Genomic DNA, 26,587 nt, shown 5'->3' on the forward strand with positions numbered 1-26,587 from the left:
CATTAAACCCCCTCTGTTTTAAATACCTGTTGTGATTTTTCTTTGCTCCTTGGAGCCTAACTGAGGTGTTGGGTTCCTGAGGACTGGCTTTGGGAACTGGAGTTAACCCTTCTGAGGGTCTGCAGAATTCCTGCAGTGGGCTGTTGGACCCTCACACTGATGTGAGACCCACGGTGACCAGCTGGGTCTTAGGGCCCAGAAGTGCTCATGGTGCCCACAGTGGGCACCTCAGTGCAGACAAGTGCCTTGAATAGTGGGGCTGGCCAGGCCATGGCAGCAAGGCTGTGCCAGGGAGTGGCTAGAAGAGGCAGCCAGTGGTTGCTTAAGGCAGTGCCCCTGAGGCTCTGGGTGGTCAGAAGCTGGTCAGACCCCCCTGTGTGAAAACTCAGGGAAAAGAATTAGAGCGATGCCTCCAGTGCATGTGGTGGCCTCACCTCTCCCTGCCACACGATCCCTGCTCCGCCAGAGTGTACAGAGCTGTCTCTCAGCCCTGGATCTGGGGACAGCAGGAAGCCCCAGCAGGCCAGGGCAGGTGGGATCACCCTCTACTGGAACTGCCCCCAAAACCCCAAACAAAGGCAGCACTTGGGAGAGCATCTCCCCAAATGGAAAGGCCATGCCCTTGACCCTGCTGTTCTACACTCTAGTATTCTACATATATAATGTGCAAAATAAAGTATGTAAAAAGGTTATTTACTAAGGTAGCTTATAATAGCAAAACATAGGAAACAATCCTAACTGTTCAGCAATGGGGACTGGTTAAATAAATGACCCTTCTGCAGGAGGAACGCTATGTACCTATTAGATGGAACAAGTCCCCTCTGTGTGCACTGGTGTGGGATGAGTTATGAGATAAATCTAGCGAATAAAAGAAAAAAGGCAAGTTTAGAGCAGTATATATAGTATGACTGCATTATATTAAATATAGTAAATACACCTGCTATTTATTTGTAAATGCATTGACTGAATCTGGAAGGATACACAAGTGAGTGCTGCTGGCCCTGTCCTGGGACAGGGTGCCTGGAGGACTGGGAGGGAGGAGTCAATTTACTGTGTATCTTTTTGAACTTTGTACCATGTGTGTGCTTTGCAATTTAACAAATAAAGTAATTCATTTTTAGAAACTAAAAAAAGATCCCCAAAAGGCAGCATTGGAAACAAAGCTCCTACGACTGCATCAATTTGCCCCGCACAGGTCCTGTGGTGTTCGTTACAGGTTCGGAATGGGGGAGAGCATTTGGACCCTAGTGGCCAGCGAATAAAACTGGAGTTCTTAAGTTTCTGGACATTTAGGTAGCTGCCCATTTCCTTCCAGAATCTCAGATTTAGAACCCTTGCTGGTGTGGATCAGATCCTTTTTGCCTTATTCTTAGTACTTAGGCATGCCCTTGGAACAGGGAACAGCATTTCCCACCTTCATTTAATAGATGAAAAACACAGAGGCAGAGGGGTCACGTAGTGAAAAGGCACTATTTGATGTTCGTCTGCCCCCATGGTATGCCGGGGCAGGTTCGGATTTGACGATTTCCACTCATTCAAGGTCCAGTGCATTTTGATTCACTCTGAAGGGCATCATTTCATTCAAAGAAAGAATCTGTTCTTCCCTTGTTCTGGCTGCAGGCAATTTGCTTCATCAGGTGCTTACTTACCTTTCATTTTTTATTTATTTTTAGATGCTCTGTGTGTTTTTTTTTTAATTTCAGCTTTGAGATATAATTTACTTATAAAATTGTAAGACATTTAAACTGTACATCATGGTGATTTGCTATCCATATACGTTGTGAAAGGATTCCCTCAACTAGTTAATCCACACATCCATCACCTCACATATTTATCGTTTTTTTTTTTTTTTGGTAAGAACATTTAAGTTTTACTTTCTTGGCAATTTCAATTATATAATACATTATTATATATGATATATTAATGTGTATATCCATATGTTTATATTAATAATATAAATATTAACTATAGTCATCCTGTTATATATTAAATTCTCAGACCTTATTTAACTTATCACTGGAAATTTGTACCCTTTTTTTTTTTTTTTTGTGAGGGCATCTCTCATATTTATTGATCAAATGGTTGTTAACAACAATAAAATTCTGTATAGGGGAGTCAATGCTCAATGCACAATCATTAATCCACCCCAAGCCTAATTTTCATCAGTCTCCAATCTTCTGAAGCATAACGAACAAGTTCTTACATGGAGAACAAATTCTTACATAGTGAATAAGTTACATGGTGAACAGTACAAGGGCAGTCATCACAGAAACTTTCGGTTTTGCTCATGCATTATGAACTATAAACAGTCAGTTCAAATATGAATACTCATTTGATTTTTATACTTGATTTATATGTGAATACCACATTTCTCTCTTTATTATTATTATTTTTAATAAAATGCTGAAGTGGTAGGTAGATACAAGATAAAGGTAGAAAACGTAGTTTAGTGTTGTAAGAGAGCAAACATAGATGATCAGGTGTGTGCCTGTAGACTATGTGTTAATCCAAGCTAGACAAGGGCAATAAAACATCCACGTACGCAGAAGATTTCTCTCAGAACAGGGGGGGGTGAGGTTCTAAGCCTCACCTCTGTTGATCCCCAATTTCTCACCTGACGACCCCCCTGCGACTGTGCCTGTCTTAGGTTGTTCCTCCCTTGAGGAATCTTACCCATCTCTGGCTAACCAGTCATCTTCCGGGGCCATACAGGGAAATGTAAAGTTGGTAAGTGAGAGAGAAGCCTTATTGTTTGAAATGGTTAGCTTTATATTTCTTTGCATATTTATGCCATTTGTACCCTTTTACCAACCTCTCCCTATTTCCCCCAAACCCAGCCCCTGGCAACCACTTTTCTACTCTTGTATGAGTTTTGATTTTTTTTTTTAAGATTCTACATGTAAGGCATACCATGCAGTATTTGTTTTTGTCTGGTGTATTTCACTTAGCATAATGCCTCAAGTTCCATCCACGTTATTGCAAATGGCAGGATGCTCTTCTTTCTTGCAGCTGAGTAACATTCTATTGTATACATACACACATCTTCTTTGTCCACTCATATGGATGGACACTTAGGCTATTTCCATAGCTTGGCTATTATAAATAATGCTGCAATAAACATGGGAGGGCAGATATTTTTTGATGTCTTGTTTTCATTTCCTTTGGATATACCCAAAAGAGGGATCGTTGGATCATATGGTGGTTCTATTTCTGATTTTTTGTGGAACCTCCCTATTGTTCTACATAGTGGCTGCACCAATTTACATTTCCTTACACACCTTTTAATTCAACCCTTTGGAATTGAAGAAAGTGTCCCATCCTTTTATCCTGCCACTTGGTGTTCAGTAAACTCCCACCCCTCCTTCTTTACCTTTCCTTTTAGAAAACAGCCTCCTAGTCTTCCAAAAGACTCCAGCAAATAGGAATTACTGTGATTCTCATGCCCACCCTCCATTCATTGAATGGATATTACTGAGCATCTTTTATGTACCAGGCAGTGTCTGTGCACTTAGGAGGTACTTACTGAGCCAGACTGACAGCGAGCACCGCACCTCTGCCCCCCTCCTACCACCCCACCTCCCTGCCAGCCTGCTGTGATCCGGCTTACACTTACTGTGTGTGACACAAGCACTCTTACCTTTACTCTCAAATTGGTCTGGACCAAGGGGTGGCCCCCAAGAATCCTTCCTCACTAAATCCTGTCCTCTTGTTTCTTTTCTCACCTTCCAACTGTCCTTCCACCGGCTCCCTCCTCATAGGTTATAAGAATGATCACTTTCCTCCCCCAGGTGCATGGGTAGGGCCATCATGCCTCCCAGGAGTGCCTCCTACAAGGGGAACCTGCACCCAGCACTGCTGCAGGTGAATATTTATGAATATTTATAAATATATTCTCCCATACTGTAGGATGCCTTTTTGTTCTACTGATGGTGTCCTTTGCTGTACAGAAGTTTTTAGCTTGATATAGTCCCACTTGTTCATTTTTGCTTTTGTTTCTCTTGCCAGGGAGATATGTTCATGAAAAAGTTGCTCATGTTTATATTCAAGAGAGTTATGCCTATGTTTTCTTCTAAGAGTTTAATGGTTTCATGATTTACATTCAGGTCTTTGATCCGTTTCGAGTTTACTTTTGTTTCATGACTTACATTCAGGTCTTTGATCCGTTTCGAGTTTACTTTTGTGTATGGAGTTAGACAGTAATCCACTTTCATTCTCTTACATCTAGCTATCCAGTTTTGCCTCCCCATTTCTTCTTTTACCTAAATGCTTCACGCTTCACTTAATAATTTCCACCACTTCTTGTGGAAACGATGTTGGTCATGTGAAACCTTCATAATAAGATTGTATATCAATGATATCTTAATTTAAAAAAGAAAGGCCTTCCCCACCTGTCCAGTGAGAAGTGCCACCAGAGACTCCCTATCACATCACTTTAATTCAATGCCCTTAAAGTAGTTATCACTATCTGGCATTTTTCTGGACTGTTTTTTGTCTGTCTGCTCCCTCCCAGCCATGAGAATGCAGACTTTGTTTTCTACTGTATCCCTGGGAAACAATCTTATGAAGGTTTCACATGAGCAACATCGTGGTTTCAATATTCACCCATATTATCAAGTCTCCCCCGACCCCACCACCCCATTGCAATCACTGTCCATCAGCATAGTAAGATGCTATAGAGTCATTACTTGTCTTCTCTGTGCTGTACTGGGAGAAGGCCTCTTAAGAGGTGATATGAACTGAGATCTGAATAACAAGGAGCCACTATGCTAATAGTTCTAGAATTCATCCCTGTCACTCCCATCATGCCCAGTGCTCATCCCTGCAGCCTCATCCCAAGAAAGCCTAAGTTTGCCAAACTGCTTGGAAATACCAGGGGTCTTAATCCCACCATGACTTGGCTCATGATGTTTTTTCTGTCGCCTGTCACCCAGTGTCTCCTTGGCCCCCATCCCAGAGTTTAAAACATGAACCTCTAAAGAGGTTCTCCAGACGACCAGAAAGCAGGGTACAGACCACAGAATTGTCCCCAGCCTGATCAGAGAACCCTAGTGAGTAGCTGTGGGTTTTCTATACACTCAGTCCCAGGAGTGTTCTAGTAAGAATCGCAGAGTAATTTAAGTGCTCACAAGAATCCTCACGGGCCCTTGTTAAAATATAAAATCCTGAGCCCCAACCCAGATGTCTTTAATTAGAATTTCCAGAGGTCATTCTGAACATCAGTTCAGTTGGGGAAATATCGTCATAGCCGAAAGTCTCCTGGTTTTGTAGAAACGTTTAGGTACCATATGCCCAGGATATTATCTTAGGCAGGTTCTAAACTGAAGTGCTCTTCGTTAAACTTGGCACCCAGTAAGGTTTGCCCAGTGATCCATCTGAATAATTGCAAAAACATAATACAAAGAATCTCCTGTACCAGAGGGGACCCTTCCTTAGACTCTTTTGACCCGACTTCAAACCACATTTTAATGAGTGTTTTAATCCCAAATTAAAAAGGGGACTTTGAGTAGTCATAGGACTGACTCTGATCGACCTGTCTTCTTACTCCAGTTACAACTCTCCATGCCTGTTCCCACTGGGAGATAACCTAGCACATGTTACTTGAGATTAAATGTGATGTTTGTGCATTACTCACAGTGAATCTCACAAGTGCAAGCAACTATCTTTATTATCACCACGCAGGAGGCACCTTTAGGCGCGTGATCCGGGAGAGAATCACTGGCAGAGGGAGGAATTGTGTGGCCCCCGATTAGTTGGCGGGCTCGGGAGCTGAGGTGGGCCACCGACGCGGGCCTTGTGAACCTTGTGGTCCCTGAATTTACGGGGTTCTTGGGCTCCTAAGCAGGGAAGCAGGATCGAAGGACTACTTCCACGGTCGTTGGGTGGTTCACTGTAGAGTGAGGGCCGAGGCCGCGCGTGGAGCCGCTCTAGTCCACAGGATTCGTAAAGTTTGGGAGTCACAAACCGCCTGCACCCACCGCCCGGGAAGCAGTACACGCGCGCCAAAAAAATGTCCGTCCCACGGCGCAGGCGCCGCCAGTGCGGGCCGCGGAGGGGCACTTCAGGAACCGCGAGGGCACGGACCAATCAGCGCTGGCCTTGCACAAAGCTAGTCCAGCCTCCAGGGCGCCGCCATCGAATCCCCTCCCCCTCCTCTTTCCGCCTCAGCCCTCCCACTCCAGCTGCGCCCCGCCCCGCGCCATTCTTGGTAGAGGCTCGCTATTGGCTCAATCGATAGGCGCAAACTCTGGTTGGTCGAGATAGAGTCACGAGGGTGTCATCGTCGCCTTTCCAGAGGCGATTACTGGGCAGGCTCAGTCTTTCGCCTCAGTCTCGAGCTCTAGCTGGTAGCCAAGCGTACGCGCTCCGAGATCTTCAGTATCGGCGGCCGCCATCGACGTTGCTTCGGTTCCCTTGGGCTCATCTGCGCCACTAGGCTGCCACACACTCCGCCCTCACAAGCCGCCATCATGGTGAAGCTCGCAAAAGTAAGAAACCTTGCCTGCGCAAGCACGGACGTTTGAGGCCTGCTTCGCGAGGAGCGCGCGCGCGGCGCCGCGAGGAGGGCCCGCGCGCCGTCCCGGGCGCGTTCGAGGGCGCCATGCTGCGGGAAGTCTCGCGCGATTGTTGGGGGGGGGAGGTCTCGCGTTGTTTTGCTACATGGTGGCGAGGTTAAGAGCTTAGGCAGGTGCGGAGGGCTCGCGTGGCGGGGAAAGAGCAAGGGACAGATCGCGGGGAGGGGGCCTAGGCCTCGGGGTGGAGAGTGAGGTAAAACTCCTGCGACGCGCACGGGTAGGGCTCCGCCTCCTGACGCACGTGCCGCGGCGCACGGCCCGCCACGTGAGCCCCGTGGCTGGTGAGTCCCGGCCTCCAGAGGGGACCGTGCCGTGACGCGGACAGCGGCGGGGTGGCTTTTGTCTGAGGCTCGGCGGCCTACTACTATCTCCTCCGGCCAGGCGGGTAGATACGAGGTGCGTTTCGGAAGGAGGCCCGGCCTCGTGCTTTCTTAGCTTCGCTCTGCGCACGTGGTGGACCGCTAGGTACCCCCACGTGGCTCCGCGAGGTCTGGAAGGGGAGGAGTGGTTTCCGTGGGTAGAAAAAAACGAGAGACCAGAGGTGCTGATAAGATGTGTGTTTCTTTAAAAAAAATTTTTTTTTCAATGGTTGTCTTATTAAAGATTATCACCCGAATTTGAATTCGGACGGGAGTAGCAGAGTAAGGTGCCATCATTTACCAAAAGTTTCTCAAAGGTAGTTTTATCCCTAATGAAGGGCTGTGGATTGTTGGGGCCGTTAAAGTTGTCCACTTGTAAGCTAGTGAGAAGTAAAAAATCGAGCGTGATGCAGTTATTGACTCTGGATGTAAAGCTGAAAAAACCGTTCTGTTCAACAAATCAGAAGGGAAAAGATTTTTTTCCTTCAAATTCCTTTTCATCCCAGGGTGTTTTGTAAACCCGACAAAAGATATGTGGGATGAAAAGTGTATTCTAAGAAAGGAAAACGACTACCGTGAAGAATAATGGCAAATATGAATGATCTGGAATGTTGGAGGTGTAATGTGCTAATAAGCATCTTATTTTATTTAGGCTGGTAAAAATCAAGGTGACCCCAAGAAAATGGCTCCTCCTCCAAAGGAGGTAGAAGAAGATAGTGAAGATGAAGAAATGTCAGAAGATGAAGAAGATGAGAGCAGTGGAGAAGAGGTAATTATACACAACTTAACGCAGAAGAGTTAACATAGGTGGTACTGGGTATCTGAAAATGCTGGCAAAGATAAGATAGATGAGCTGTTCTAATGGTTAAGTGTTTAAAGAGCTCTTCGTTGGCAATACCGGAAAAGGTGAGTATTTTAAGTGAGTTGCAGAGAAAACTCAAGTTTTCACGTGCTGTCTTCATGTCGTGGTGTTATGTTGTGTTGAATCATTACGATTTTTCCAGTTTTGGCATGTTAGCCCCAAATCCTGCATGAGGAAACAGCCTGGGCAGTTTAGCTGTCCAGTAAGTGGCAGATCTGAGCATATTTGCATCAGAAGTTAGCATTACCACATTCCTTTCCCAGCCTCCAAGCAGGATTGTTCCATTGTATGTGAGCTTTGTGATTCTAGTTATTGGTGACTTTAGGTGTGGATTGAGGTTTGCCACCTCCTTTTGTGTTAATGTTGACAGTGGCTTTGAGCATGACTTAAATGTAGATAATGATGTTTTTTATTAAGCCAACATGCCCAGTCTGCTTTGTATTAATTTTGCACAGATTGACAGTCTAGCCTATTTGATCATTTTATCCCTGGTCCTAAGAATGAGTTTTCAGTGGACTTTATTCTACCACCCACTGTAAGAGCCCTGTGTGATTTAATAACAATTACCACATAGAGCTTTCTATGTACAAGACTTGAAGGCAGTACATATATCAACCCATAATCCTTTAAAACAGTATATAAGGGTGGTGCAGCTAACTATTAGATAAGGAAATAAAAGGTGGAGGCTTAAGATTTAAAACCTTGTATAAGGCTTTACAGTGGCAGGTGGTATCCAGTCTATCTTCAGGGTCCGTGTAAGGGTGTCCTACTTTAAAATATGAGGTGCAGGAATTAGGGGGTATTTGAATTGCTGAGGGGTTCCTATCTGACGTATTTGAGGGCAGATTTCATGGGTAAGCAAGAGGACATGTGACATGACTACAGTTTAAGATGGCTAGCATATTTAGTGCATGTGGGCTTGAACAGAACCAGTGCCCGAATTTCGTACTCATTCATGGGATCAAGGCTCTCTTTTGGGGTTTGCAAACAGACTTAGGTTTCTTTTTTTTCATTATCTTTGAGGTTATCATCCCGCAGAAAAAAGGCAAGAAAGCTACCACAACTCCAGCAAAGAAGGTGATGGTTTCTCCAACAAAAAAGGTTGCAGTTCCCACACCAGCCAAGAAGGCAATTGTGACCCCTGGCAAAAAGGCAGCCCCTGCACCAGCCAAGAAGACCGCTATGCCAGCCAAAGCAGTAGCAACACCTGGCAAGAAGGGAGCCACACCAGCCAAAGCATTGGTAGCAACTCCCGGTAAGAAGGGAGTAGCTACACCAGCCAAGGGGGCAAAGAATGGTAAGAATGCCAAGAAGGAAGACAGTGATGAGGAAGATGATGACGACAGTGAAGAGGAGGATGAAGACGAGGATGAAGATGAGGACGAATTTGAGCCAGTAGTTATAAAAGCAGCAGCTGCCGCCCCTGCCTCCGATGATGAGGAGGAGGATGAGGACGAGGATGACGATGATGAAGAGGATGAGGACGACGACGACGATGAGGAGGATGGTAATGCGTGTGCTTTGTGGTTCTTGGGCTCTTCTTTATGTGAGGTGTGTTGGGGTGAGGTTTTGGGAGCAGTGCTTAACATTCCTTCCATGACCACATGGGCTTAGCTAAATGTCCTTCTGGGGATTTTCTGGACCATTTGTGGCACACTAGACTTAATATCCATAAACGTTTGCCTGCCCCTGAAAATGCTTAGAGTGGCATTATGTGGAATATTTTTTGTGACGCAGAATTTTGCTTCAAGTGATCTGTTCTTGGCATAGCTACTCAACACAGTGGCATTGGCAGGGTTACAGTTCCCTTCATTTAGAATTTCCTAGAATTCTGGTTTTGGGAGAAGTCTAGATTTTTGAATTTTGTGGCTTCTCTTCTAGACTCTGAAGAAGAAGCTATGGAGATAACACCAGCCAAAGGGAAGAAACCACCTGCAAAAGCAGTTACTGTGAAGGCCAAGAGCACAGCTGAGGATGAAGACGACGACGATGAGGATGAGGACGACGACGATGAGGAGGAGGAGGATGAAGATGATGAGGAGGAAGAGGAGGAGGAGGAGGAAGAAGAGGAGGAAGGTAATTTAGATTCTGAAGTACATTGACTCGAGTTTTGTTTAAAGGAGGCACTTGAATATGTGTGGCTACTCATGTGTGACAGATTGTTTGAAATCTTATCCAGAACCTGTCAAAGAAGCACCTGGAAAAAGAAAGAAAGAAATGGCCAAACAGAAAGCAGCCCCTGAAGCGAAGAAACAGAAAGTGGAAGGTGACAGTGGGATTGGGACTGGGGTATGGTGCCCAGGAGCACAAGTGATGAGCAAACGAAGGGACTTAATGCTGAGCCCTGATGTCACACAGTGTGCTGATGTGCTGCATGTAGAAATTCTGTGCTGGAAATTAGGTTTACTTTATAGACCAATGTGTGTTCATGTTTTTGTACAGCCACAGAGCCAACTACATCTTTCAATCTTTTTGTTGGAAACCTGAACTTCAGCAAATCTGCTCCTGAATTAAAAACGGGTATCAGTGACCTTTTTGCTAAAAATGATCTTGCTGTTGTGGATGTCAGAATTGGTGTGTCCAGGTAAGTATGGGGGAGTTGGCCATGGTGCTGCTGCTGCGTTACTCCTGGGTCCACTCATGCATTTTCCCTCCCCTTTTTTTTTTAGAGCTTTAAAACGGGAATTTGTAAATGCCTTCAGACTAGAGTTTAATAAATTAAGTCATTATCAAATTGTAAAACCCCCAAAATTTGAAGTTTCCATAATCTTCCTTAACTTTTGATATGGCCCAAAAATTTTAATGACTTAAAAGGTATTTGATGTTTCTATTAGAAATATCTAAAGTCGTTAGGTGTGAATAGCTATAATGGTAGAAGCTTGTAACCAGACAGGCTTCTCGAACTTAGTGCTTCAACAGGTTCTTTTGTTAGCTATTATAGTTGTTAAGAGCAGTGTAGCTAACAAAGACCTCAAAGGTGAACTTGAATCTGGTTGTCCTACTTCAGCCTTGACTTATGTTAATACTGTAGGTGCTTTTTTACTTAATCCTCTTTTGCACTCCCAGACTGTTAACTGCTCAGCCAGAGTGCATGTTACTTGGCCGTCTTTTCACCTGTGCTTTTGCCTTCGTCTTAAAGGAAGTTTGGCTATGTGGATTTTGAATCTGCTGAAGACCTGGAAAAGGCTTTGGAACTTACTGGTTTAAAAGTATTCGGCAATGAAATTAAACTAGAGAAACCAAAGGGGAAAGACAGTAAGAAAGGTGAGTAAGGCCTCAGGTAATTCGCAGTACTGATAAGCAGCTTGCTAATGGTTATGTACATAGGTTAAAGTGGACTTGAGTAGTCAGCCAAGGTCGTTTCTTTTTCCCTTGGTTTCTGCCTAATGTGAGTAGTAAATGGGTTAGAATGTTAAAGGTTTACAGTGCCTGGCACTGCTTGCTGGTGTTAAAAATTCTTGGGTCAGGCGAGCAGAAGTAGACTTCCTCGAAAAAAAAAGAAAACGGTTAATACAGAGTAGGCCTTTCCTTAATGGAAGTAGATTAGGTCACTATAACTCCTCTTGTTGTATCATCACCTTTTCTCTATATACTTAATGCTTCAAAGTGTGTGTGCATGATTTTTGTATTTAATTGAAAAATACTGAGCACCTCTTCTAGGTTGAGCTCTAAGTATCCCAACTCGGTGTGGCTTCAGTGTTCGTGGCAGCTGTTTTTGCCACTGTGCGTCGCCGTACTAGCGGAGTGCTTTGTCTATACGCAGGCTTTCAAATTACTGAAACAACTTTTCCATTCGTCAGTTTTTGATGTTTGAGGAATGGGGTCATTTAAGCCATCCAGCTTTTTTTAATTTAACCTAGATCGAGATGCAAGAACACTTTTGGCTAAAAATCTGCCTTACAAAGTTACTCAGGATGAATTAAAAGAAGTGTTTGAAGATGCTGTGGAGATCAGATTAGTCAGCAAGGATGGAAAGAGTAAAGGGTATGTTTTATTATCTATTGGAATGTTACGAGTTTTAACAAGATTAATGTACTTGCTTGATTTGTAAGAGAAATGTTGATCCAGTTTTCCTAGGTGTGTGATTTGGGGCAAATGAACCAACCTATAACCTATACTTTGATTTCTCATCTATATGGTGGAGATAACTTAATTCATAGTGACTTTTAAAGATGGGCTGTTACATACAAAGAACTGTGAAGTGTGCCTGGGTCATAAGTGCTTTTTTAAGTAATAGTTACGCAGTGAGGTGGGGTTACCATGAACAGTTAGTTTTTCTGTAAGTATTGGGCAAACTAGTGGGAGAAGTTTTAATTGAAAAGTGGAAGATGGCAGAAGCCTCAGACATTTCGGTCTGTATAAAACAAAGGATATTTTTCTGTAGTCATCCGAAACACTCATTGCTGAGGTTAAAATATTTGTGTTAAAGAATATGGTTTTTAGAAACAAGTTAACTTTTTTTCTCTATTGTAGGTTTGCTTATATCGAATTTAAGACAGAAGCTGATGCAGAGAAAACCTTGGAGGAAAAGCAGGGAACAGAAATAGATGGGCGATCTATTTCCCTTTACTATACTGGAGAGAAAGGTCAAAGTCAAGACTTCAGAGGTGGAAAAAATAGCACTTGGAGTGGTAAGAATTTAGAGCTTCCTACAAGGTCCAGAATTGATGGAGGGAAATCCTTTGCATCTTTGTGCTTTATTAAGTTGGTTGATTGGATGTAGCTGTAGAGAAGCAAATCCTCTGTTTGTAGTAGTTCGTGAGAGCTGTATGAAGTGACTTCACATCAGAATGTAGACAAATCTATTTTCCTTTGTACTTTAAATGATTTAGGTCATGTGTATTTTTTAATCAGAATATTGTTCTAGGAAGACAGAGCAGTAGTCCGCTTAACACATCTGAACAACAGGAGTGGAAGGAAGCAGGACCTAACGGTCTATAGATCTTGATATGTTGAATAACAACTAGAGTTCCGCAGGCATCATCAACTTGTTCCCCCCTAGGCCCAGGCACACACGTTCCTAAACAAGGTACAGCTGTGACTGAAGCTGTTTCAGGGTCTTCATTTACATCTTTTCATTTGTAGGTGAATCAAAAACTCTAGTTTTAAGCAACCTCTCCTACAATGCAACAGAAGAAACTCTTCAGGAAGTATTTGAGAAGGCAACTTTTATCAAAGTGCCCCAGAACCAAAATGGCAAATCTAAAGGGTAAAGTCATTACTATCTTTTGTTGTCAAATGTGGGTTATAAAACTGTTCTGCACAGGTCTTGAAAAAAAAAGTGTAAAATGATGTGTTCCTGGATATTAGAAGATGAATCATTTTAGCTACACAAATTGGTATAAAGTAAATAACATCATTTAAATACTTGCTTGAGGTAAAATAAAAGGCTCGGCATCAGATACGATAGAGAAGTCATGTTCTTGGTAACTTACTCTAGGTATTGACTTCGTTCTCAGGTATGCATTTATAGAATTTGCTTCATTCGAGGATGCTAAAGAAGCTTTAAATTCCTGTAATAAAAGGGAAATTGAGGGCAGAGCAATCAGGCTGGAGTTGCAAGGACCCAGAGGATCCCCTAATGCAAGAAGCCGTAAGTTGCTATTACCTGAGTGTTGTGGTTTAGGGGATAGCCCTCCTTAATACCGTGCTTGAACTTTTTAAATGTCAGATCTAGAGATTAATGTGTTTTTCTGTTGCTGCTGAGTGAGCAATGTTGGATATGATGATTGATTATCTGAGAAATAATTGATGAAATGCCAAGAAAATTCCTCTAGATAGTCAAGTTCTGATCCAGCTTTTCTCTGAGCAGCGCAATTGGCCCATGGTTTACTGCCCTATATGGTGGTTGTAGCTGCCTGCTTTAGGATTATTCTCTTACTTGTTTGAGATGCTGCTGCTGCTTTCCATAAAAGATCCCAAGGCAGGATTTCCATGCTCTGGTGATCAGTGTAAACTTGAGATGGTGGTTGATGGGTGCTGTTTTTAATAAAGCACTAGTGGGCTGAATTGCTTTTACCTGCGTTTTCTCATACGATTTAGGTTAGAGGCTAGCTTCTGCTCAGCGTTCTTGGCCAGTAATCATACACTGGATATTAGGGCAAGGCCAGTACCTGGTTATTATGCATTGTGACTTTAAGTAATATGTACAAATCTTCATTTTTTTTTCTCAGAGCCATCCAAAACTTTGTTTGTCAAAGGTCTGTCTGAGGATACCACAGAGGAGACATTGAAGGAGTCATTTGATGGCTCTGTTCGTGCAAGAATAGTCACTGACCGGGAGACTGGGTCCTCCAAAGGGTAAGATGCAGAAAATGTACAGCGGTTGCAGGGCGCAAACCTCCCATCTGACACGTCTTCTCATTGAGCTCCTTTCTGTCGATAAGTGGCAGTTTATGGATTCGCACGAGAAGAAGAGACAATTCACAGAGCTAGCATTATTTTTGCCTTCTGTCTTCACAGAGGTACATTCTGCTGTTTTGTGAGACATCTGGTGTTGAAGCTGCCTATAAACATAAAACCAGTTTCAACTTTACATAGGGAGCTGTCACTTGGGCCTGTTCTCAGTGAAGCCAGGCTGCTTTCTGTCATGACTAATGCAACATGGGAGGTTAACTTTGGCTCTTGTTCAGTGTGTTTGCTTTATAGTGGACAATGTCATTTGGTATTTCAGGTTTGGTTTTGTAGACTTCAACAGTGAGGAAGATGCCAAAGCCGCCAAGGAGGCCATGGAGGATGGTGAAATTGATGGAAACAAAGTTACCTTGGACTGGGCCAAGCCCAAGGGCGAAGGTGGCTTCGGGGGCCGTGGTGGAGGCAGAGGCGGCTTTGGAGGACGAGGTGGTGGCCGGGGAGGAAGAGGCGGATTTGGTGGCAGAGGCCGGGGAGGCTTTGGAGGTAAGGAGGATGAGGGGCTACTTCAGCATCTACAGTGGACACCATGTGGCACGTGCACTTCAGAACCTGTCCAAGCTGAAGAAAGGTTCCCACATTTAGTCCCCAAGTTGTCTTAGTGATGGGGGCAGGACTCCTCGCAGCCCCTATGCCCGTTCTTCAATGATGTCTTCTCTTGTTGCAGGGCGAGGAGGCTTCAGAGGAGGCAGAGGAGGAGGAGGAGACCACAAGCCACAAGGAAAGAAGACGAAGTTTGAATAGTTCCTTCTATCCCTCTGTCTTTCCCTCTTCCATTTGAAAGAAAGGACTCTGGGGTTTTTACTCTGTTACCTGATGAATGACAGAGCCTTCTGAGGACATTCCAAGACAGTATACAGCCCTGTGGTCTACTTGGAAATTCGTGTAGATGACATTTCAAGGGAGTTAACCCTGTTGGTTTTGACTGGATATTCATATAAACTTTTTAAAGAGATGAGTGATAGAGCTAACCCTTATCTGTAAGTTTTGAATTTATATTGTTTCTTCCCATGTACAAAACCATTTTTTTCCTACAAATAGTTTTTGTTGTTTTTGTTTTTTGCGTTGGGGGGTGTAAAGGAAAGCAGAATGTTTTACTATGATTTTTGCTTCAGCAACTTTGGGACAAATTAAAAGTCCTAAACTCTGGTGCCAGACTTGTACTTCTAGTGTGTTTCTCCTGGAATGGTACTGAAGGTGACAGCAAAGCCAGCTCTGCTGCTCCAGGTCCACCCCAGCCACAAGTTTCAGTGAAGTGGCTGGTGAGGTGACCAGCTTCTGCAGCCCAGAGAGCCTTGCTGGAAGCCTGCTGTGGCTTCCCCCACGTGGAGCAGGCCTGAGGATCCGATGTTTGGAAAAGTGCAGGAGCACATGGGGCAGCCTCCCTAGACAGGCACAGGGCATGGCTTCTGTCATTGGCCGTGACTAGTGGAATGGGTGCTCGTGGAATGGACCAGTGGAGGCTTTTGGGCTGTGAACCTGGGGAGGAAACTCCTGATCTAGTAGATGGACCTGGTAGTAAGTCGTCCAGCTGAACTGTCAAGAAAGGCGTTTAGGTTTGCACTATGCGTATATTCATTGTATCTGATGGGTAAAGCATTCTCTGTCCCCCATCTCTACGTCCAATACTAGTTAAAGGCCGTATGATAAACAGTGCCGTGCATGATGCAGAGCTGAGATTTTTAAGCCTAGGAAGGCAATTCCAAAAGCCTGTGGACCCTTAACTGCCTGTTGTGACCAGACAGATGAAAGTGCCAAATCAGGATGATAAACAGGCAGCATTCAATAAACATTAAAGGCAGCCAAAAGAAAGGATATAAGTGAATAGAGAGGACTGAACACAAATTACCAAGGACAGATCATACCGTCCCAAACGATTCTGAGAAGGGGCTTGTGAGGTTGGATTTGGGGTTTCTTGGGACCCATCAAAGGGCGGCTCTGGGGCCTTTAAGAAGTGGGTGCATGTGCTGATAGCTTTGCTCAATTCCTGGCAGGCCTGTGGGTTTAAGTCTTAAAAATACCTGTTTAACCCCCCTGGAACATGAATTAGGATTGCCACTAGCTTGGACCTGGAACAGCCTGTGGCTCACTCAGTGCCTTGATGGCTTGATTTAAATTATTCAGGTGGTTTCCCTCTTGGAGGGCAAGCAGAGCCCTGTGCCTGATGGCCTGCCAGCAGCGTCGCTGCAGGAGTCCTTGGCTCCTAGAGCATGGGACCTGCATTGGGATGGGTATGAACTTGAAACCGCCCTGCGCCTGCGCATTCCTTTAGTAGCTGCCAGGCATTTACTGCAGCTTCTCTCTAAACCTGCTGAGGGGCAACACAAGGACAGAAAATGAGGGTTCTGATGCCCTTTTGGCCTATTCCAGGTAGCCTTGTTACTGAGTGTTGAAACCAGAGGTATTCTGCTGACGTCCTATGGAAGCAAGATGAGGATGGAGGGGGTTACTCTGCAGGGCCAGAGAGGGGAGCTGGGGCTTGCATTTAGGGACCAAAGTTGTGCAAGCATCTTAATCCTAAACCATGCTTCCAGTCTGGTTTCTGATTTGGTGTGATAGGTGTGCAGCCATTTTAGAAAAGCAGTTCTTCAAATGGTTGTCACCACTTCTGTTATTCTCCCAGCAGGTGGCAGCACATCCACAAGGATGTGGAGACCTGATGGAGATGTCCAGATGGAAGCCTGGAGATTTAAATTTCAGGCCACTGGTCTTGAATTCCAAACACCCTTTGATTTAAGTGATAGGGCTTGGAATCTGCAGAAAGGCCACTCAGCACATATGCTGAGGAATCCCCAGAAAAATGGATACCATTTGTGTCCAAGAATTTCCTGTGCTGTTCTGAGAGTTATCCCATTTATCCATCCTTGGTCCACTAATTACCTCCTTGTGACTCTAGCCCCCACCCTGTTTAAAGAGTGCCAAAGCTTTCTTACCCCAAAAGATACTGTCCCCTGACACTACCTCCCTGCCTAGCTGTTGACTCTTCCCCTCATTGCAAATAGAACGACCACACTCCTGGTCGCCATTCCTTTGCTCCGAGCATTGTGGCTTCTGTCTCCACACTCACACTGCTCACTAAGGGTGCCAGTGACCAAATGCAAGTCCAGTGGTCAATCTTGCCTCAGTTTAATGCTTCCCTCCAGCATCTGACAGGTGATCCCTCCTTCCTGCCAGAAACCACTCACCCTTTGAAAATGGGTAGGCTTCAGTGGTGGCTCTGTGACACTAGGCCTCTGAGGTGGAGAGGGAAAGGAAAAGAGCCCTGGGATTAGAGCCTTTCAACACTCATTCTGCCGGTTAATAGGTGGGGGCCAGAGGCTGCCCCCTACAGGCCAACAACGAGGAGGACAGCCTGGAGGCATCCTCTGGCTCCACGTACAAATGGGAGAAAACACGCTCTGAGCAGAGAGGCTTGGTTGTGTTCACTGTTCTGTCCCATGGGCCTAGAATGGTGCCTGAAGCGTGGTAGATACACAGTAAGTAATACAGAGAAACCTGGAGAGACCCCCCAGCTGCAGGGAAAGTTACGGTAGCAGAATCTAAAGGCCAGGGATTCTTCACGTAAGTTTTTAATTATTTTTGTGTTGGGGGAATCCTGAACCCCTCAATGTTTTCAAAATCATTTTTAAAGATTATGAAAGAAACACTGAAATAAAGTCACAGTATTTAAGTGCAGATTTGTTGTAGAATTACACATGTTCATTCTACGTGTCTACACGGAAAATGGTTAATTTGCTTCTGACAATGTTGGAGTGGCTTAAAATAGACTTAGCTTTCCTATTGGTAACAATTTTAAAATCTGGACAAAATGAAAAATCAACTTTGAAAGTGCTAGAGGACAAACGTCATCCTTGAAAGAAGGTAAGGACATTGGGTGTGATGTGGGTTTAGCCAGGTTTCCCCCAAGGGTACCCCCAATTAGCATGATTCCTCAGTCTAAGCAGAAAGGCCTTAACTGCACTGAGGAGTCAAGTTGGACAACGAGTCTGGAAATGAGGGAGACCCGGGAGAAAGCCATAAAATGTGCGTATTAATTGCTCTTTCAGTCACTGGCTGAGTCCTAAATTGTGTGTGCACAGGGCAAGATTCTAATGAAGCTGGGGGTTGGAAGAACCTCGGAGGGTAGAGCTGACTGCGGAAGCCGGCAGCCACCCGGTGCTGGAGGCAGTTAGGAGTTAAGTTCAAGTTATGCCCACTTGGAGGGGTTTGATACTAAACTTGAAATTCAGAAGAGCCATAGTAACAGCCATATTCAAGGCCTAAGCACCAAGCTCTGGGACTAAGGGCAAAGTGCAAAACCAAAATAGACTCACCTTAACAGCCCTGAAGCCTAAAGCTAAGGTCCCATATAATCAAGTGATCTGTCAGGAATTAGCCTGCAACAAAATTCAGTAGTGTTAGAGGAGACCAGAATCCAGACTCTACAGTGTATCATACAATGTCCAGTAAGCAAAACACTGACTGGACATGGCAATCAAGCATGAAAATGTAGTCCACAACCAAGAGAAAAGAACTCACATTGAAATTTGTAGGCCAGGACTTTAATCCTTGTAAGTATAAGTATATAATTTTCAGAGAAAATATATAGTATGAAGAAATAGGGAATTCCTGGAGAGAAGGAAACTAAGAGCCAAATGGAAATCCTAAAACTAAAAAGTAGCTGAAAAAAAATTCACTAGAAGGGCTTAAAAGCAGAAGAAAGGATCAGTAAACTAGAAGACATTTATAGATGCTATTGACAAGAGTTCAGGTCACTACCCCAAAATATGGTATCTTAGCATATTGAATATTTCAGGCTGAAGGGATTTGAAACAGAAGGTGCAGGAAGGACTTTCTGACTTCCCTGAAGCAGGTCATAGACCCTCATTGTGAGGTGCCCTTCCTACCCCTGGAGGACAGGAGCATCCTTACCTCTGAGGACAGGGACACCAAGAGGAGTTGGAAGAAACAGCCTTTCTGTTTCCCTCAGTTTACTACACTTAGCTCATTTCTTTGGTCCTATCACTTTTCCTCACAACTCTCCATGCCATCAACCGTAACATTAAGATGTTCAGGTTTAACCATTTCTTCAGTTCTTCATTTCCTCATGAAGGCTCCTGAGTCACATAAAACTCACATTAAGTAAGTCTGTATGCTTCTCTTTTGTTACAGGGACTTCAGACAAGAACTTAGAAAGGTAAAGAAAAAAGGTAAAGATATTTTTCCTTCCCTATGTTACCCAAACTAAAGGTCAAAGAGAAAAAAGACTGGGGAAAAGCGGACAGAGCCTCAAAGACAATATAAACTTGTCTAACATATGTAATTGAGTCCAAGAGGGAGAGGAGAGAATAAAGGGGACAGCAAAAAGCCTCTGAAAAACAATGGCTGAAAGTTTCTTAAGTGTGATGAAAAACAACCCACAGGTCCAAGAAGAATGCCATCCCTCAGCCCTTCATGACTGAATTGTTGAAAAACAAAACCAAAGACAAACTCTGAAACAGCCAAACAAAAAGGACCCCATTCCATGCAAAGAACATCTGTAAGAATGGTGGCTAAATTCTAATCAGGAAAAATACATGACAGTGGGTGGTATCTTTAAGGTGCTAAAAGGAAATGATCATAGTTCTGTGTCTACAAAGTATTCTTCAAAAATGAGGGAGAAATAAGTCACTTCCAAATAAATGAAGCTGAGACACTTCTTCACCAGCACACTTCACATTCAAGAAATGTTAAAGAAAAATTATCAGGCTGAAGACAAATGATACCAGATGAAAAACTGGATCTACAGGAAGAAATAAAGAGCACTGGAGATGGTAAATACTGTTCCCTTTGCAAGACCACTGTCTAAGCAAAAGCAGTACCTGCATTTCACAATACATGTAAAAGCAAAATATATGACAGAAGTAGCACAAACTATGGAAAGTGAGTAAATGGAATTATATGGTTTTAAGATTCTTGTATTACACTTAAACTAGTATGTTAATTCAAGGTAAAGTGTGATAAAGATGCATCTTGTAATCCCTAGAGCAACCATTAAATAAAATAATACAAAGAGGTATAGCTGAAAAACCAGTAGAGAACATGGAATACTAATTCCAAAGAGGCAAAATACTAAAAAAATACTCAACCCCAAATAAGGATTAGATGGAACACTAGGGAACAAATAGCAAGATGATAGACTAGAACTAAATTGTATCAATAATTACAATAAGTGAAAATGGATTAAACAATTAAAAGGTAGATATCATTAAACTAGATGAAAAACACAAAAACCAACTATAGGCTATTTATAAAAGATGCCCATTAAGTTTAAAGAAAAAAAGTTGAAGTTACAAGGATGGAAAAGGACATACCATGTAAACATAGGCATATGTTGTGGCTATATTAACCTCAGGCACAACAGATTTCAAGATGAGGAATATAACCAAAGATAAAGAGGGACATTTTTGTGATGAAAAACAGTTCAATTTATCAGAAAGCTATAGCAACCCTACATCTGTATCTACCTAATGTTTCACAATATGCGAAGCAAAAATTGACAGCTAAAAGAAACAGACAAATTCACAATTACAGTTGGAGATTTTAACAAGCCTTACTTAGTAGTAAGCAGACAATATCACTAATGATATAGAAGAATTGAACACTACCAGCCAATTAGACCTAACTATTGAAGAATACACATTATTTTTCAAATACACATGGAATATTCACCAAAACAAATCTCAAGAAATTTCAAAGACTGAAAAATAAACACAGTATGTTCTCTGACATAACAGAAGCAAAGTAGAAACCAATAACAGTAAGCTATCTAGAAAATTACTGTGTAGTTTGCACATTAAGTACACTTCTGAAAAACACCTCTGAATGGGTCAAAGTGGAAATCACAAATCAGATACTATTTCAAAGTGAATGGTAATGAAAATACATTTGGGGATGTGGCTAAAGCAGTGTTTAGGTGGAAATTTATAACTAAATGCTTTAGAAAAGGAAGAAAAAGTTTTTAAATTAATGATCTAAGTTTCCAGCTTAAGAACATAAAAAAAGAAGAGGAAATTATGCTTAAAATAAGTAGAAAAAGGAACTAATAATGAAGATCAATGGTAAAGAAAAATCAAGGCAAAAGTTGGTTCACTGGAAGGATTAAAAGAATTACTACAATTGATAACGACTGGTAAGAAAAAGGAAGTGAAAACACAAATAGCCAATATCAGGATTAAGGAGGTGATATCACTACAGATTCTACAAATATGAAATATAATGAGAAAATATTATGAATACCTCTATTCCAATAAGTTTAACAAGTTAGACAAAATGAGCGAATTCTTTGAAAAAACAACTTTCCCAAACTGACACAAGAAATGGAAAATCTGAATAGCTAGCCCTACATTTACTTAAGACACTGAACTCATCATTAAGACCTTCCCACAAAGAAAACTCCAGGAGCCAGATGGTTTTACAAGTGAATTCTATCAAATGTTGAGGGAAGAAAGAACACCAATCTTCACTATTTCAGAAAAGAGAGGAGGAAGGAACACTTCCCAGTCTGTTTTATGAGCACTGACTGATACCAAAATATGACAAGGACATTACAAGGAAAAAAACATCATTGTCTCTCATGAACATAAGCATAAAATTTCTTTCAAAATTTTAGAAATATATAAAAATGATACTACATTACGACCCAAGTGGATGTGTTCTCAATTCAAAGTTGATCAAGATTTGAGAATCAATATAATCCACCACATTTTAGAAAAAAGGAGAAAATAGAAATGTCCAGATGAAAGTAAAAAAAACGTTTGTCAAAAAAGGACTAATATTAAAGCTACAGACAATGCCAAATATCAGGGATATAGAGCTAGAACTCTCATATGTTGCTGGTAGAATGTAAAGATGGTACAGCCATTTGGGAAAGTGACCTACAAAGGTGAACACCTACACCGATAGTTTATAATAGTGTAAAGCTAAACACACATCACACTATGACTCATCAACATACTAAATATTTACTCAGGGGAAGTTGAAACATAATATGTCCACAAAAAATCTTTAAAAATATTTGTAGTAGCTTTATTCATAGTAGGCAAAAACTTGAAACAACACAAATGTCCATCAAGAGGAGAATGGATGAATAAACCAAAGTATATTAACTTAGTCAAATACTACTCAGCAACAAAAAGGAAAAAACTATTTACTCAACATGGATGGCTCAGAAATACTACATAGGGTGATAGAAGCAGAACTGGCCAGCAAAATTAATCATTGTTGTGGAAGTCAGAATATTGGTTGCCTCTGGGAATGGGGTGGAGAGTGAATGGAAAGGTGCTCAAAGGTATTTCTGGGGTTTTGGAAATAGTATCTTGATTGGGATTGGAATTGCATAGATGTATGCAATCTTCAGAACTCATAAAACTATACTTACAATTTGTGTGTTTTTGAATGTAAATTATACATTAATTAAAAATATATATAAGTAAAGTTAAAATTTATTTTTTAAAGATCCAGTGTGAAAGCTGTTGTTCTTTAGTTGAATAAAAGTTATACTATAGGGTGGTCTTTGACAAAACGATACACATATACTTTTGTACATTCAATTGATTTAAATTTTTGTTTGTGATGGCATACATCCTGAACATCTTGATTTGCAAAGACATATGGCTAAACTTCCAGGGCTTGCTTTCCTAAGTGAAGATAGGCTTTTCTCAAAGAATACCAGAATTTTTCAAGGCTCTTCTAGTTATAGTCTATTTGTAATGAGTATTTTTGTCTTGAGAACAATGAATTTACATTTAGCTAGGTCACAATTCAGAAACACATTATCTCAGAAAGAAAAGAATTGTGGATTCATGATTCAGTTTTGATGCCCTAAAGATGGAACTAACTTTTGAAAGAGTTATGAAGTGTTTCCAGGTGTTAGCAAATCTCTCTTTGTAAAAGAACTGATAGAGCATTTCGTGTGGGCACTCTGTCCTGATCGAGCTCCTCCCCAGCACTTGATCATTTGCAAGGATATCATTAGCTCTATTTTCTTCTTCTGTATTGGCAGCTCAATCAAGAAAGCTTGTAAATTTTCTGGGAGCATCAAGAATGGTCATTTCAGGACCTTCAATAGGAAGACAGCTCATTCATGTGGTTAAAAATATCCGCCAAGTTAGCCAACACACAGATGAAATCTTGTCCTTCATATGGTTTCCCAAAGTTGGCTTGCTTGCTTTCAGAAAAAGTGAGACCTCTGCTGTTAGTTTGAACAAATGCTTTAGGGCTTGTCCTTAGAGCCAGTGAGAAATAGTTCCTATACTGGGTTCCCAGTTCCTGATAAAACTTTTTCAAATGCAGTGATTGAAAGACCTGCTTCTGATAATTTGATGACCTTCATGAATGTTGATAAAATATCTTTCAGAGATGTCAGAAAAGTCTTTATTCCTCATGCATGTCTCTGCAGAAAGCACTTGAGTGAGGAGATTTCTTTACCACTAAGTTGCAAAATCAGCTTTGCAGGAGGGCAGAGAATGAAGTTTTTCTTTCCACGCAAAGATTTATTTGTTGAAAAACCCTTTACCACTTCCAAATGTCAACACCCTTTGTAGATTGTGAAAAGCGAGTCAAAGTAAGAAGTCTTTGATGGTGTCGCACGCCCAGAGTAAGCAGATCAATGAGATTCCTAGATTAAGAGGTGTCTGTGGTTTCGTCCAGTTGCCTGCTCCAGAGGAATGAGAGGCTGCTGTTTCAAATATTAAAAGAAATGTCATCTATTCTAGAATGTATAACACCATTTGACAAGGGAACTGCTTCCAGTGATTTCTTCTGATCCAGTCCAAAAAGCAGCTCAGTAATTTCTGCGCACATGCCCTTGCCCTCCAACACGTCTCCCCAAGAGTCTGGGAGATTTTTCTCTGGCTCTTTGGTAAGCAATTTTAGAGGATGCTCGATAAAAGCTTATTGTGAAATAACAAATCCAAGTGTCGGAAGTGCTCCAGCTTTTTTGAATTGAGCTTTCCTTACACAAAACCCCTGCATCTTTAAATGCATTTGTAGGATGGACAGATGGGCTGTGCCTTTTCAGTTTGGCTGCTTTCATTCTTCCATTCATTCCCAAGAATTTTTTGACACAGAAAAACAGTCTTTTTTGCCCTGTCATGTTCATTATTAAAAATGAAACTGGATAACACATAGTCTTTATCATACTTCTCTTTCTTCAATATTCCACCTATAATGTGATTTCTTTTGGTGACTGTGATGGTCTTTTGCTGCGTCAACCTGGCCAGGCTGTAGTCCCCAGCTTTCCAGTCAAACACTAATCGAGGTGTTGGTGGGAAAGTGTTTTGTACATGTGATGAAAGTCAGTGGACATTTATTTTAAGTACAGGATCTTAGACAGTCTGGCTTAATTGAAGCAGTTGAAAAGCTTTAAGAGCAGAGTGAGGATTCCTGAAGCAAGATGCTTTGCCCGTCGGAGAGTTAGTTCCAGCCTGCCCTTCCCGACGGTCTGTCCTATGGGTTTTGGATTTCCAGCCTCCCAATCACGAAGGCCAATTGCTTACAGTACATCTCTTAATGTGTTGAGCCAATCTTCGTTATTGCTGGATTTTTTATATTTGCAAATTAAACTACTTGCTAAAATTTATTTGTAACCCCCAAATCAGTGTTCATGGTGCTCTCACGGCCATCCAGGACATGTGCTCGGTGGCAAAAAATTGGAGTGAAGGTGCCTATCCACAGCTGAGGTCAAATAAGGGGACCCCTGCCTGCCTGTTTCCGCTCTCCCACTGTAAACGAGGGTCCCTCTGGTGGTCTATTCAGTGCTGTGGTTTTAGCATTTTTTGTCCTTTTTGGTGGTGATCTTGCTGTTTAAAATGGCCCCCCTGCATGCCGTCTGGTGCTCCTGATGTGCCTCGGGAGAAAGCACGTGTTAGATGAGCTCCAATGAGTCCTAGTGCTGTTGACTGTGAGTTCAACGTTAATTAATCAACAAATGTATTAAATTAGGTGTCTTTGAACAGAAATACACATAAAACGAGGTTGTGTGTTGTTCGGTTTAATGAAAATGTTGTGACCGGAGGCTTGCAGTAAGCAACCCTTGTGTTTCCCTTAGGAGCAATGCTTCAGTATTTGTTAATTCAGTGTTTGCAGGGATTTCATGGAACAAAACTGCTGCAAACAACAGGAATCGACCATACCTCCTGCCGGCTGTGTTTCTCTGGTTAAAACCCTGACTGATACAGTGACAAAGCCACAGAGTCGCTAACATTCCTGTGGGTTGTTGCCTACATTTACAATCAAAGGAAACTTACAGATTAATGAAAATGGAGATGTAGGTTTATTCCCATCCAAGTTTGTGGACCCCTGAAAGGCCACCTTTGAAGACTGTGAGAGGATCCCGGAGAAGGACGACACCAGCCCTGGCGGTCAGGGGGTGTAGGCTGGAAGCAGCAAGCTTCCCACAGACTCTAAAGAAGCCAGTGAGGCCCTGGAGGCCTGCGGAGCCAGGGGAGGCTGAAGGCACTGCCCAGCGTGATTGCTCTTCAAGCTGTGGTTGTCCCCAGGGCTGTCCACAGGGAGGAACAACGGTTGCCTAGAGGTGTTGGGCAAGAGTGGTCTGCCAGGAGTGGAGTTTGGCCCCAGCAGCTCTGAGCCGCCTCCCCGTGCTAAGCCTGAGAAGGTACAACCGGTGCCACTAGGGGTGAGGCCCTCCTTTGCTTCTCGTCATCGGTCGCCCTACCTGTGGTTTAAAACCTTCTGCCTTTCACCTTTTGTTTTTTGTCTCTTTGTTAAAGTAACCAATAAACCCTGGTTTATTGAATCTGGATGATCTATGCATGCACACAGGTCCACTGTATCCTAGAAAATGAGATGGGTCTTCTGGGCCAGGTTGATTACGTCGGTGGGCTGATAATGCCAAAGACAGAGCCACGCCATCCTGCCCATGCCACAGTGCCATGTGCCCTTCAGCTTGAGGCCCCGAGGACGTGAGGCCTCCTCCTCTCATTGTCCTCAGACCCCGGGGCTGGGCCGTGGCCCTCCGTGCCTGGGCTCCCACTCTGCTCCAAACGGCGGTGCTCCCTTAAGCATGGCTGCACTGACCCAGTCACCACCACGGGGCTTATTGTTCCCATTTTGTGAATGGGAACTGACCTTCACAGGGTGACTAGACGGGCACAACATTTCCTCCAGGCTGAGCTGACCCCATCTTACCTTACCCACTCCCAGATTTCAGCTCTGCTGGACCCTCTGCCTCAACATCCCCACTGTTGGGTGAGGGTGGTCCTGCTTTGGGCCCTAGCTTTGTGGCGTCCCATCCCTGGGGTGAGGTGGCGGCTTTGCAACTGCTGCCTAGAATCCATGGTTCTCACCTCAGACTCATGCCTGCGGAAGTGCTGTTGCCCCACTGGCACCAGGCCTGTCCAGCC

The 26,587-nt window shown here is 43.0% G+C and overlaps 1 protein-coding gene and 3 non-coding genes across 4 annotated transcripts; all 4 read left to right on the plus strand.

Annotated features, from left to right (window-relative positions):
- Positions 1 to 6,291: 6,291 nt before the first annotated feature.
- On the plus strand, positions 6,292 to 15,353 carry NCL (nucleolin). Its single transcript, XM_036912321.2, has 14 exons — positions 6,292 to 6,485; positions 7,584 to 7,700; positions 8,817 to 9,300; positions 9,675 to 9,869; positions 9,973 to 10,059; positions 10,236 to 10,377; positions 10,933 to 11,057; positions 11,654 to 11,777; positions 12,267 to 12,424; positions 12,879 to 13,002; positions 13,253 to 13,386; positions 13,967 to 14,093; positions 14,467 to 14,690; positions 14,872 to 15,353. The coding sequence occupies exons 1-14, from the start codon at positions 6,468 to 6,470 to the stop codon at positions 14,946 to 14,948; spliced, it is 2,136 nt and encodes a 711-aa protein (XP_036768216.2). The 5' UTR covers positions 6,292 to 6,467; the 3' UTR covers positions 14,949 to 15,353.
- On the plus strand, positions 10,097 to 10,164 carry LOC118927795 (small nucleolar RNA SNORD82). The gene has a single exon (XR_005030974.1). It is a non-coding gene; the product is annotated as a small nucleolar RNA SNORD82 (small nucleolar RNA).
- Positions 13,511 to 13,590, plus strand: LOC118927798 (small nucleolar RNA SNORD20). Its single transcript, XR_005030977.1, has one exon. It is a non-coding gene; the product is annotated as a small nucleolar RNA SNORD20 (small nucleolar RNA).
- LOC118927786 (small nucleolar RNA SNORA75) lies at positions 14,148 to 14,285 on the plus strand. The gene has a single exon (XR_005030965.2). It is a non-coding gene; the product is annotated as a small nucleolar RNA SNORA75 (small nucleolar RNA).
- Positions 15,354 to 26,587: the final 11,234 nt, after the last annotated feature.

Source organism: Manis pentadactyla, chromosome 6, assembly GCF_030020395.1.
Source record: "Manis pentadactyla isolate mManPen7 chromosome 6, mManPen7.hap1, whole genome shotgun sequence".
In the NCBI taxonomy this organism is placed as follows: domain Eukaryota; kingdom Metazoa; phylum Chordata; class Mammalia; order Pholidota; family Manidae; genus Manis; species Manis pentadactyla.

Coding starts and splice junctions, on each gene's coding strand:
- NCL (XM_036912321.2), top strand. Junction 10,378..10,932: donor GTCAGAATTGGTGTGTCCAG/GTAAGTATGGGG, acceptor TTCGTCTTAAAG/GAAGTTTGGCTATGTGGATT. Junction 13,387..13,966: donor ATCCCCTAATGCAAGAAGCC/GTAAGTTGCTAT, acceptor TTTTTTTCTCAG/AGCCATCCAAAACTTTGTTT.